General features: G+C 41.8%; 1 protein-coding gene across 3 annotated transcripts in view; it reads left to right on the top strand.

Annotated features, from left to right (window-relative positions):
• SLC8A3 (solute carrier family 8 member A3) overlaps positions 1 to 13632 on the top strand; it is a 463850-nt gene that overhangs the window by 409542 nt on the left and 40676 nt on the right. Inside the window, exon 4 of one of the 3 annotated variants that reach the window (XM_073554155.1) lies at positions 6921 to 6941. The exons of the other annotated variants lie outside the window; for them this stretch is intronic. Coding sequence (XP_073410256.1) covers positions 6921 to 6941 — 21 coding nt within the window. The remainder of the gene's footprint in view (positions 1 to 6920; positions 6942 to 13632) is intronic. 3 annotated transcript variants of the gene reach the window in all.

Consider the following 13632-nt stretch of genomic DNA (forward strand, 5'->3'; position numbering starts at 1 on the left):
GATGAACCTAATGCTATTGATCAAGCTGAGAAAGCCCTATTGGCATTGAACCAGGGTCAGGATTCTGCAGTTATACTGTCAAAAATTCCGAAAGTGGGCGGTCCTTACTACCTGGAATGATGGTGCCTTGGCAGCACTCTTTCGGAAGGGTTTGTCAGAAACCGTAAAAGATACTATGGTGGGATTTCCTGTTCCCTCTGGTCTTGACGATTCTATGTCATTAGCCATTCAAATTGATCGGCGTTTACGTGAACGCAAAATTACATGAGAGGAGTTGCCACCTTTTTGGACAAATGTCTGAACCTATGCAATGTGATAGAGTTTTGTCTAGGGCACAACGTCAGGAGTTTAGAAGGCGTAATAAGCTGTGTTTTTTCTGTGGAGACGTCTCTCATACTATTTCTGTCTGCCCAAAACTAGAGAAACGTTTTGCACACACATTTGCTGTGGGCAGTATACAACCTAAGTTTCTTTTGGCAATTACTCTGATCTGCTCCTTGTCCATATTTTCCACGAAGGCTTTTGTGGATTCAGGAGCAGCGTTGAATCTGATGGATTTGGACTTTGATAAACGTTGTGGTTTTTCCATGACACCTCTGCGGATGCCTATTCCTTTGAGGGGTATTGATGCTACTCCTTTGGCGGAGAATAAACCTCAGTTTTGGACCCAGGTGACGATGCGGGTTGCCCCAGACCACCAAGAAAATTGTAAATTTTTGGTGCTGCATAATTTGCATGATACTATTGTTCTGGGATTTCCTTGGTTGCAAACTCATAATCCAGTTTTGGATTGGAAATCTGGGTCTGTGGTGAGTTGGGGTTGTCAGTGTGTTCTTAGGGACGCTCCTGTTTTCTCCACCTCTCCTCAGTCTCATGATATTCCTGATTATCTAGCCAATTTTTCTGATGTATTTAGTGAGAGCAAGTCTGCGTCTTTGCCTCCTCATAGGAGTTATGACTGTGCAATTGAGTTGATGCCTGGGTGTAAATTTCCCAAGGGTCGGCTTTTCAACTTATCAGTACCCGAACATGATGCTATGCGATCCTATATTAAGGAGTCATTGGAGAAGGGTCATATTAGACCATCCTCGTCACCTTTAGGTGCTGGCTTTTTTTTTGTGGCCAAGAAAGATGGTTCATTAAGACTGTGTATTGATTATCGTTCCCTTAACAAGATGACGGTTAAATATCAGTACCCGTTACTTCTGATGTATGGTTTATTCTCCAGAGTTAAGAGTGCCTGCTGGTTTACTAAGCTTGACCTCAGGGGGGGCGTATAATCTTATTCGCATCAAGCATGGGGATGAATGGAAGACGGCGTTTAATACTCCAGAGGGACATTTTGAGTACCTGGTGATGCCTTTTGGTCTCACTAATGCCCCTTCTGTCTTCCAGTCCTTTATGAATGATATTTTCCGTGACTTTGTGGATAAGTTTTTGATCATATATCTGGATGATACTTTGATCTTTTCTAGTGATTGGGATTCTCATGTGGAACACGTCCGGACTGTGTTCCGGATTTTGAGGGAGAATTCCCTGTTTTTTAAAGGATCGAAATGCCTCTTTGGTGTGCAGAGGATTTCATTTTTGGGATTTATCTTATCTCCATCGACTATTGAAATGGACCCGGCCAAGGTATAGGCCATTTATGATTGGGTCAGCCTACTTCTTTGAAGGCCCTTCAGAAGTTTTTGGGTTTTGCTAATTTCTATCGTAAATTTATAGGTAATTTTTCTGGTATTGTCAAACCACTGACTGATCTGACCAAGAAGGGCGCTGATGTGCTGAATTGGTCTCCTGAGGCTCTCTCAGCATTTCAGGAGCTTAAGCAGAGATTTACTTCAGCTCCAGTTTTACGGCAACCTGATGTCTCACTTCCATTTCAGGTGGAGGTAGATGCATCTGAGATTGGTGCAGGAGCTGTTTTGTCCCAAAAAGACCCTGTGACTTCTAAGATGAATCCCTGTGCCTTCTTTTCTCAAAAGTTCTCCCCATCTCAACGCAACTATGACGTGAGGAATCGGGAATTGTTAGCCATGAAGTGGGCATTTGAGGAGTGGAGACATTGGTTGGAGGGAGCTAGACATCAAGTTGTGGTCCTTACCGATCACAAGAATTTGATTTATCTGGAGTCGGCCAAACGCTTGAATCCTAGACAGGCTAGATAGGTCTTGTTTTTCACGCGTTTTAATTTTGTGGTCTCTTTTCTTCCGGGCACTAAGAATGTTAAGGCAGACGCCCTTTCTAGGAGTTTCTTTGCTGATTCTCTTAGTGTGACCGAACCTACTACCATCCTAGGTGAGGGGGTAGTTCTTTCTGCCATTTCGCCCGATTTGAGACGCGCCCTGGAGGAATTTCAGGAGGATAAACCTGAGCGTTTCCCTATGGGAAAATTGTATGTTCCTGACCAGTGGAGAAAGAGAGTGATGTCTGAAATTCATTGCTCCGCATTGGCTGGTCATCCAGGTATTTTTGGTACCAGAGATTTGGTGAGTCGGTCCATGTGGTGGCCTGCCTTATCTCGTGACGTCAGGAATTTTGTACAGTCCTGTGGGACTTGTTCTCGGTCTAAACCCTGTTCTCGTTCTAGTGGGTTGCTGAAGCCCTTGCCGGTGCCCAAGAGGCCATGGACCCATATCTCAATGGATTTTATTTCTGATCTTCCTGTCTCTCAGAGAATGACTGTTATCTGGATGATTTGTGATAGATTTTCGAAGATGGTCCATTTTGTACCACTCCCAAAGTTGCCATCTTCTGCTGAGTTGGTGCCCTTGTTTTTACAACAGGTGGTTCGGTTACATGGGATTACTGAGAACATTGTGTCCGACAGAGGAGTCCAGTTTGTTTCCAGATTCTGGAAAGCCTTTTGTTCCAATCTGGGAATTCAGTTATCCTTCTCCTCCGCGTTTCATCCCCAGACCAATGGACAGACTGAGAGAACAAACCTTGGAGTCTTATTTGAGATATTTTATATCTGCTGATCAGGATGATTGGGTCTCATTTTTGCCCTTGGCAGAATTCGCACTGAACAATAGAGCTAGTTCTGCCACTTTGATGTCACCCTTTTTCTGTAATTTTGGGTTTCATCCTCGATTCTCTTCAGGGCAAGTGGAGTCTTCGTCCTGCCCAGGTGTGGACATGGTGGTTAAGAGAATGCAGCAGATATGGGACCAAGTGGTGGATAAGTTGTCACTCTCTCAGGAAAAGGCCCAGCGATTTTCCAACCGGCATAGGACCATTGGTCCCCGGTTTAAAGTGGGTGATATGGTTTGGTTGTCGTCTAAGAATATTCCTATGAAGGTTGCATCTCCTAAATTTAAGCCAAGATTTATTGGTCCTTATAAGATTTTGGAAATTCTTAATCCTGTTTCGTTTCGATTGGCTCTTCCAGTTACGTTCAAGATCCATAACGTATTTCACAAATCTCTGTTGAAGAGGTTTGTTGAGCCAGTGGTTCCTATGGCAGCACCTCCTGACCCTGTGTTGGTCGAAGGCAATGTGGAATATGAGGTAGAGAAAATATTGGATTCTCGTTTGGTTAGACGGAGACTCCAGTATTTGGTCAAATGGAAGGGTTATGGTCAGGAGGATAATTCTTGGGTCTCTGCCTCCGATATTCATGCCAATTGATTGGTTCGTGCTTTTCACCGGGCCCATCCTGATCGGCCTGGTGGCGTGGATGAGGGTTCGGTGACCCCACCTCAAGGGGGGGTACTGTTGTGAGTTCATTCTCTGGTTCACCAGTTGTGAGTTCCCCTTCTGGACTTCCTCTGGTGGTGACGGGAGGTGGTGCGGCTGGTTTGATCGGTGGAGATCTGCCACCTGAGAATGAGGATGACGATTGGATCTCAGGATTCTCAGATTAGATTTAAGACAGCCGACGCCCTATTTAGTTGCTGGTGATTCCTTCTGGCTTGTCAGCTCTTGGTTTTCAGCTCTGTTCCAGTCATCTAAAGCTAAGTTTTTCTGCTAATGTTCATACTTGATTTTGTTGGTCTATTCAGTTTTTTGTGTGGTCTGCCAGCCCTGGCTGGGGGCTGAGCTGAATTTCCACTCTTATTTATCAGTATTTTGCCAATTGGCTTTTTGTCTCTTACTAGTTCGGTCTCTTTTTGCTCTGTCTCGGAATATTTCAGAGTGCTGATATAGTGGCAGAAGTCTAGTGACTTCAGGGTTAATTTTGCTATCAGAAGTGTTGGACATTATTTTTGTAGGGTTTTTTGCAGGTTGCAGACAGTGTTTTCCCTTTCCTTTCCTGTCTAGTTAGTTTGGGTCCCATCATTTGCTCAGCCTATTTTCCTGCCTGTGTTTGTGCCTTCATCTTGTTTCACCGTCAATACATGTGTGGGGGCTATCTATTCCTTTGGGGTCTGCTCTGGGGCAGTTAGTTTTCCCTTTTCTTGCTTTAGGCTTATGTAGTCCTCCGGCCGTGGCGAGGCGTCTAGGTTCATCGTAGGCACGCTCCACGGCTACTGCTAGTTGTGTGGTAAGATCAGGGATCTGCAATCTGCATAGTTACCAACCACTCTGGTTTTCTGTGGCTTAGCTTGTTTTGCCTTTTTCTCCTCGGTGACCCATTCATAACACTCTCCGCTGGTCAGACAGGTCCCCCGCTGCAATCAATCAGAAGGGGATAATAGGTTTACAACGGGACTGGTGCTAATGCGACCAGCCCACTGTAAACCACTGCCAGAATGAATTAGTTCATCTCTGCGCAGCCTCCTCAGCTGACCAGAGAGGAACTAATGAGCGTGGGAAAGTTTCTGCATTTTTTCCCACGCTTATTAGTTCACCTCAGGTCAGCCAGGGGACTCCGTGCAGCCTCACTGACGTCACTGGAAGAAAAGTGCCCCCTTCTGATGATCTTTGCAGGTCTAAGTGGAACGCGTACCGATCAACAAGTTATCACTTATCTTACCCGCCGGACAACCCCTTTAGGGGGGAGGGTAAATTTCTTTTATAGCTAATAATTTGGTAATCACATTCAGGCAGCTCACCAGAGACCAAAATTCTCACTAGAAATCAATTTTATATATTAATGTCCAATTATGGAATACAAAACCAGACTACTGTAAATCAGCAACAGGAAGAGCACTTTTGTTAAAGTTTTAAATACTTTGTTAATAGGCCCAAGATGGTGCATAAGTAATAAGGAAAAATAAATCTCATACTGCCCTACCGAACCAACACTACCCCTTCATTTGGCTATGGTAGTTTCTGCTCCTAACTTTCTTTTCCAGGATATAGCCTTGATATTCTGCCTGAGCTAGAAGAAACCTTGTTTTGTTCTAGATCCAATAAAACATCAAGGCTGCAGCTAATCACCGGCAATTGATTGCTGGCAGCAGAGCAAGGGAGGGATGCCAATCTGTTAGTGGGTTAATGGGTGGGTGTTGTGTTTTTTTACTGTTGCACCACCTGGGCCAATTGATGAAACAGAAAGTTTAAAAGAGTTCTTCAGTATCTTTAATTAGTGGATTACCAGCACCTAGGGCCAGGCAAGTATCTCAGTAGAGCAGTCGGAATAAAATAAGTGCTAAAACCAACAAACCTGCTGACAGGTCCTCTTTAAAGCCTCTCTCTCCTAGCTAATTGTTGGGCGTCTACAGAAGCAGGGCTGCCATCAGGAATTTAAGGACCCCATACTGGCAAAATTGTCGTTGCTCCTTGAGAATCCTCCCAGGCTCCACCCCAGCTCCGCCTCCACTCAAACTTCCACAGTCCCATCACCCACTCTTGGAAAAAATTCTCACATCCTCACCAATCCCACAGTAACAGTTTCCATCACCATATCACATACATAGCCATCAGCTTTTGTTTTGACCAAAAGAGGTTTTCAGCCGGCCACCACGACACTTTAGACTCTTTTGACCGTACCCTATTCTACTCTAACCTATTAAATATTTTTTCAAATATACAATACTCTTTTTAGGTATATTTTTATTGATTTATATATAATGTGCCACAGGGGCCTGGGCCATGCCAGTAGCTTAGGATCACAGGGAGGGACGGCAGCATCTGATGTCTCTGATGTCAGACGTGGCCAGACCCCTCTGCTGTGGCCATACAATGTAAGTAACTGTGGCTGTGAGTTACTGAGGCCCTGGGGCTTAATAAAGCAAAGTAAACTAATTAGCCCCAGCCTCAGCGTGCCATGCAGTCTACCAGGTCGTTTATACAGAGGCTCGACTGTGCTGCCCCAGCGCAGGCTGGCCAGCATGCCTCACCCAGTCCAGGCCTACCCCCTTTCCTTCTACTCACTGGGCCCCATACACCAGTAATGGCAGTAATGCCTTGATGGTGGCCCTTTACGGAGGACCCATTATAAGATGCCCATATCAAAGAATTGTTTATTTTTCTGTACGTGTTCTACAACTTGCAATCAATCATATGACAGAGACCAATGAGCCTTGATTAGCATAATTGACTTCCAAAGGTGTCCATTGTTCCCTTGCCATTTCCATAGTTTTGACAGCAAGAATCATTGTACATACAGCAAATCTGACAGAATTGCCTATGGAGGCTCTGAACACAGATGTGAACAGATCCTTAGAGCAAATTCCTATATCTTTTTAATATATTGTGTAGCTGTTATAGCTTGGTCTACAGCCAAGGTGGGGCACAGCCACGATGTATCTTGTTAATTCGTCTAGCCACAAGAGAAAGCTGCAGGCCAGCAATTGACAAGGGACTTAAAAAACAGAGGCTGATTTTCGCAAGTGTTAAAAAGCTGTGATGTTGTAATGTTACTTTGATGCAAGTCTAGTGCATACCGATTATCATCACCGGCCGAGGTGTAAATTATAAATAGGGCAAAAAAAATCCATTGTTATATGAATATGTAATTATATAGGTCTTAGCCGAGCTACAGATTTCTTATAGCGCCATTTACAAGTCTTATGATCTCATATTTCCTTTAGATGGACATTTGCATCAACACGGTAAGTTCTCACACAGTGGATTTGTTGCAGAAATTTCATAACTAAAAATCCATTCCGTACATTCCAATGTTCTTTTGTTTTGTTTTTTTTTTGTAGCATGTGCATGGATTTCTGCAAGTCCACTTTCGATGAAAGGGACAGTCACAAAAATCTCTCACAAATTTGCCACAAATTTGTTCTATGGGTGTCCAATATACTGACCCTAGTTGCAATAAAGCAAATATTTGGCTGTAAATTAGACATTACCAACCTAAAATACTAAATGGGAGATGCAAGCTCACATAGACTGTTATGGGAGCGCCCATGTAAATGTGAACCCCTCTCTGCACTAGGGGACATCAAATGCAATGGATGGAGACACTTCTGGGGTATAATCATTTGATAAAATGTACAGTAAAGTCGAGAGTAATGGTGGTTTTCTTTGTAGGTTTTGTAGACTTTCTTAGCCAATGTAGAGAACATAAAAGGCACTTGCTAACTATCCTAATTTGTGATTTTGGGGCTACAACTGTCATACCTTGAAGGGTATCTCCTATCTGTAGGATCAAGGCTCCTAAGCTGTTTGTATGAAAATGTAGGTCATAGGAAGATGAATAAAATTATGCCTTGGTATCTGTGATTCAATATCTCATTCCAGAGAAATCCACCTTATACTTATATGTAAATGAACTGTTAAGATCTATTGGCCGGACATAGATCTCCATGAGACTCTCCAGAGCTTATGTTAAATGAAATGTGGCATTACCAATGTGAGACAAGTAGATTAGGAGAGCAGACTGTCAGTCATTACATGTCTCACACTAGTAATGCCTCCTTTCATGTAAAATGACCTCTGGAGGCAGATTCTCGGGGAGATTTCTGTCCAGCCCATAGATATTAACAGCTTATTTCTATATAAAGAAAAACATGGATTTCTCTGGAATAAGATATCGGATTGCAGATATCATATTATTCAGCTTCCTATGACCTTCATGCCATGTAGACTATTTAGAAGGTTGATCCTACAGACAGATTCCCTTTAACCAACGCATTATCTGTATTTCCTTTAAAGAGGACCTTTTATCAGGGCAAAAATGATGACAAGTTTTTGCTCTTATTTTTCTTAAATCCGCCATGTGACTCTAGAATGATGGAAGTTTTCATTTAGTGCTTATTTTATGGTCTTTGCCAAGGGAGAGTTGCTCATAGGGTAATAATGTAGTGCAGCAGAAAGACAAGCCCCCAGAGAATCCTGTGTGACATTCCCTCTTGTAAACAGCATATAAATTAGTATAAAATAACTGTCCTTGTTTGACATGGTGACAGATCCTCATTAGGCCTTCCATACATAATTGATAGCCGGACAGTGATTCAACTGATCGTTCACCCGACACCTATCTCTCCCGATTCCACCATGTGTTCCCCATGAGAAAGCTGCTGCCAAGTTCCACTGGCAATGGCTTAAAAGGATCAACATATTGAAATCAGATGCGCCGGATTCTTATCTCCCCTGATGGCATCTGTTGGGGGAGAGTTGGGAGACCCTTATTTATACACATTGGACTGTTTGCAGGTTTGGCCTTTAGTTCTTCTAGTTGAAATGTGTCGATGATCTAGAGGAGTCCAAGTTAAGGAACTGTATTTTTAAGATCCAGGTTAGAATTTACACAAAAGATCAGATTACTTTAAACGATTTTAATCTTGAGTTTAGTTTTGCTAATAGGTGTGCATAGGTCAGTACAAAATAGTACCTGTCTTTACAGTGTTCCTTTTTTTTTCTGCCTTTTTTCCTTGCAGTACTCATGTACCTATCATAGCGTCTTCTATCACTAACACATGTAATGCTTCATTATCATTTATTATCAAATGTAATATAGGCCTGGAATGATATATAAGGTATGAACATTTTTAGATGAGGTGCCAGTGGTGCACTAGGTAGGCACATAGACAGTATATACTCTCAGATGGTTGTTGCTTAATGCCAAGACTGCTACTTCCAATAACAGTGAGTATTAAAGATAATGATAAAAATATATTAACTTAGAAAATACAAAAAAAAATAATAAACTACGGTATATAAAAAGTAATGCTTACATCTGATTGTGTATGACCAGTATTTTATGTTACACCATGAACCATTTAAATTAAAGTGTAAACAGCATAGAGTGAAGTACCGTAGGTACCAGGCACATCGGGTAATTATATACTGAGGGCAAGCTTAGTAGGATGTTCTAAATTGTGGCACGCAAGGATGGTGACAGCACATGTGGAATCCAGGCAGGGTTCAGGGGACACCATGTCCAGAGGGCCCACACTGCAAGCATGGAGCCAGCAGAGAGGCGGAGTGTGTTCCATAAAGCATGGGTGCGGATTGTATTGAACAGCCGGCATCCAAGCCTTAACAGCTGTGATCAGAGAGAGATCTCCAGCACAGCAGTGTTAGAGCTCAGATGCTGCTGTCAATTGGGACTACAGCATTTAAGAGGTTGGATATGGGAAGCACATAGTGTGGCATAGCAGCCAAGGGTCAAGCGAAGATGCTCATAACTTATCACAGTATTGCGGTGAACTGTACAAGTGGTTACCGGTTAAAAAAAACTATGAGAAATATATACATTTGAAACATATAAAAGTTTAAATTACTCCCCTTTTCACTAAGTAAATTAAATTTAAAAAAATAATATATACAGTATATATATATATATATATATATATATATATATATAATTAGTGGGGGAAATAAGTATTTGATCCCTCACTGATTATGTAAGTTTGCCCACTGACAAAGACAAGGACAGTCTATAATTTTAATAGTAGGTTAATTTTCATATTAAGAGAGAATATCAAAAATAAGGTCCAGAAAATCACATTGTATAAATTATATAAAATTATTTGCATTTTGCAGTGAGAAATAAGTATTTGATCCCTCTGGCAAACAAGACTTAATAATTGGTGGCAAAACTCTTGTTGGCAAGCACAGCAGTCAGATGTTTTTTGTAGTTGATGATGAGGTTTGCACACATGTCAGGAGGAATTTTGGTCCACTCCTCTTTGCAGATCATCTCTAAATCATTAAGATTTTGAGGCGGCCACTTGGCAACTCGGAGCTTCAACTCCCTCCATAAGTTTTCTATGGGGTTAAGGTCTGGAGACTGCCTAGGCCACTCCATGACCTTAATGTGCTTCTTTTTGAGCCACTCCTTTGTTGCCTTGGCTGTATGTTTTGGGTCATTGTCTTGCTGGAAGACCCAGCCATTTTTAATGTCCTGGCAGAGGGAAGGAGTTTGTCACTAAGGATTTTACGGTACATGGCTCCATCTATTCTCCCATTGATGCGGCGTAGTAGTTCTGTGCCCTTAGCAGAGAAACACCCCCAAAACATAATGTTTCCACCTCTATGCTTGACAGTGGGGATGGTGTTCTTTAGGTCATAGGCAGCATTTCTCTTCCTACAAGTTATTGCCAAAGAGCTCAATTTTTGTCTCATCTGACCACAGCACCTTCTCCCAATCCCTCACATAATCATCCAGGTGTTCATTGGCAATCTTCAGACACGCCTGCACATGTGCTTTCTTGAGCAGGGAGACCTTACAGGCACTGCAGGATTTTAAACATTTACGGCGTAATGTGTTACCACTGATTTTCTTGGTGACTGTGGTCACAGATGCCTTGAGATCATTAATAAGTTCACCCTGTGTAGTTTTAGGCTGATCTCTCACCTTCCTCATGATCAAGGGTACCCCACGAGGTGAGATTTTGCATGGTGCCACAGATCGGTGTCGATTGATAGTGATTTTGTATGTCTTCCATTTTCGTACTTTGCACCAACAGTTGTCTTCTTCTCACCCAGCATCTTACTTATGGTTTTGTAGCCCATTCCAGCTATGTGCAGGTCTATGATCTTGTCCCTGACATCCTTATAAAGCTCCTTGGTCTTGCCCATGTTGTAGAGGGTAGAGTCTGACTGATTAAGTCTGTGGACAGGAGTCTTTTATAAAGGTGAATATGTAAGACAGCTGTCTTTAATGCAGGTAATGAGTTGATTAGGAGTATCTAACTGGTCTGTAGGAAACAGAACTCTTAATGGTTGGTAGGGGATGAAATACTTATTTCTCACTGCAAAATGCAAATAAATTGATATAATTTATACAATGTGATTTTCTGGATTTTATTTTTGATATTCTATCTCTCAATGTTAAAATTTACCTACCCTTATGTCTTTGTCAGTGGGCAAACTTACAAAATCAACAAGGGATCGAATACTTATTTCCCCCACTGTGTGTGTAATATATTCTATATATATGCACACACCCACACACAAACACACACACACACAGTGGGGGAAATAAGTATTCAAGCTCTTGTTGATTTTGTAACAATAACATTTGATAAATCTGCTTGTGTAATCTGTTTTTTTGTTAAAATAAAAATGATATGAGATCAGAACATGTTATTATCAACTAAAAAATAGAAAACTATAGTTCTTGTAAGGCAAAGAGGAAAAATCGAAAGCAAAGATGAGCCCCTGGGACTCTCTCACATAAGGACCCGCATAAACCTGGAGCTGGTGTGGTGGCAGATAACGAAATATGGAAAAATATTTCTAGATAACACGCTACAACCACAATCCATAAATTTAACATCTGATTTGAAAGACAAAATGTATTCCTTTTACTCAGCACTTGATGCTTAGACACAGCGGAGACTTAAGAGTTTCAAAGCATAACCAGGACTATTAGGAACCAGTGAATCATGGGTGCTGGTCATACCTCCTGAGTAGAGTTGAGCGACTTTGGTCGGATCGGGTTTCATGAAACAAAATTTGTTTCAGATGAAACTGGTCCAACTAGGGCAAAAAAAGTCGGAGTTTCGTCCGAAACCCGACCCCAATGCAAGTCAATGGGGATTAAAAGTCTCCTGAGTAGAGTTGAGCGACTTTGGTCGGATCGGGTTTCATGAAACAAAATTTGTTTCAGATGAAACTGGTCCGACTAGGGCAAAAAAGTCAGAGTTTCATCCGAAACCCGACCCCAATGCAACTCAATGGAGATTAAAAGTCGGCATTGAGTGGATGAATGTCATCCGCTCAATGCCGACTTTTATTCCCCATTGACTTGCATTGGAGTCGGGTTTCGGACGAAACTCTGACTTTTTTGCCCTAGTCGGACCAGTTTCATCTGAAACAAATTTTGTTTCATGAAACCCGATCCGACCAAAGTCGCTCAACTCTACTCAGGAGACTTTTAATCCCCATTGACTTGCATTGGGGTCGGGTTTCGGACGAAACTCCGACTTTTTTTTGCCCTAGTTGGACCAGTTTCATCTGAAACAAATTTTGTTTCATGAAACCCGATCCGACCAAAGTCGCTCAACTCTACTCCTGAGTGCTGTTTAGCTGTAGCTGTCACCATGCAAAGACTTTTATAGAACGGTGTGTAATTACTAAAGAAAAATGAAAACTTTTTTAATGGGTGCACAGACTATCTTCTGAAAACAGATGTTTTTTGATTATTTTCCAATCTTATTGAATGGATAGAAATTTTTAGTAGTATGACATAGTATGACCTTGCAGGATATGTAGATGGTAAAGATTTTAGGTATTTGCTTTCCTCCAGAACAAAGGAAACCATTTGTCTACTGCCACCTCTAGGTAATCCATTAACCTTTTAAAGTACCTTGAACATGACTTGGGATATCACTCAAACCAGAGGCTCGCATTTGTAGACAGCGCCACTGGATGATACAGTTATGCTCAAACGTTTACATACCCCTGCAGAATTTTTGCTTTCTTGGCCTATTTTTAAGAGAACATGAATGATAACACCAAACCTTTTCTCCACTCATGGTCAGTGGTTGCATGAAGCCATTTTATTGTCATGTACTGTGTTTTCTCTTTTTAAATCAACTCATAATGACAACTCAAAACATCCAAAAGTTCACATACCCTGGTGATTTTGGCCTGATAACAAGCACCAAAGTTGACTCAAATGGGTTTGAATGGCTACTAAAGGTAACATCCTCACCTGTGTGACCTGTTTGCTTATAATCAGTGTGTGTGCACAAAAGATGAGCGAGTTTTTGGAATCCAGACAGACTCTTGCATCTTTCATCCTGCCAGTGACGTTTCTGGATTGTGAGTCATGGGGAAAGCAAAAGAATTGTCAACAGATCTAAGGGAAAAAGTAGTTGAATTGTATAAAACAGGAAACTAATGCAAAAAGATATCCAAGGAATTGATAATGCCTGTCAGCAGCATTAAAACTGTGATTAACAAATGGAAAATCAGGGGCTCTGTAAAAACAAAAACCACGGTCAGGTAGACCAACGAAACTTTCGTCCACAACTTCCATAAAAATTGTTCAGGATGCAAAGAAAAACCCACAAATAACATCAGCTGAAATACTGGACTCTCTGAAAATTAGCGATGTTGCTGTATCAAGATGAACAGTAAGGTGGCACTACAATACAATGGGCTGCATGATCGAGTCGCCAGAAGAAAGCCATTACTGCACAAATGCCACAAAGTATCTCGCCTACAATACGCAAAACAGCACAGAGACAATCCTCAAAACCTCTGGAACAAGGTAATTTGGAGAGATGAGATGAAAATTGAACTTTTTGGCCACAACCATAAAAGATACAATTGGAGAGAGGTCAACAAGGCCTATGATGAAAGGAACACCATTCCTACTGTAAAGCATGGAGGTGGATT

This window comes from Dendrobates tinctorius, unplaced genomic scaffold, assembly GCF_039654945.1.
Source record: "Dendrobates tinctorius isolate UK_male_01 unplaced genomic scaffold, ASM3965494v1 ptg000208l, whole genome shotgun sequence".
Classification (NCBI taxonomy): domain Eukaryota; kingdom Metazoa; phylum Chordata; class Amphibia; order Anura; family Dendrobatidae; genus Dendrobates; species Dendrobates tinctorius.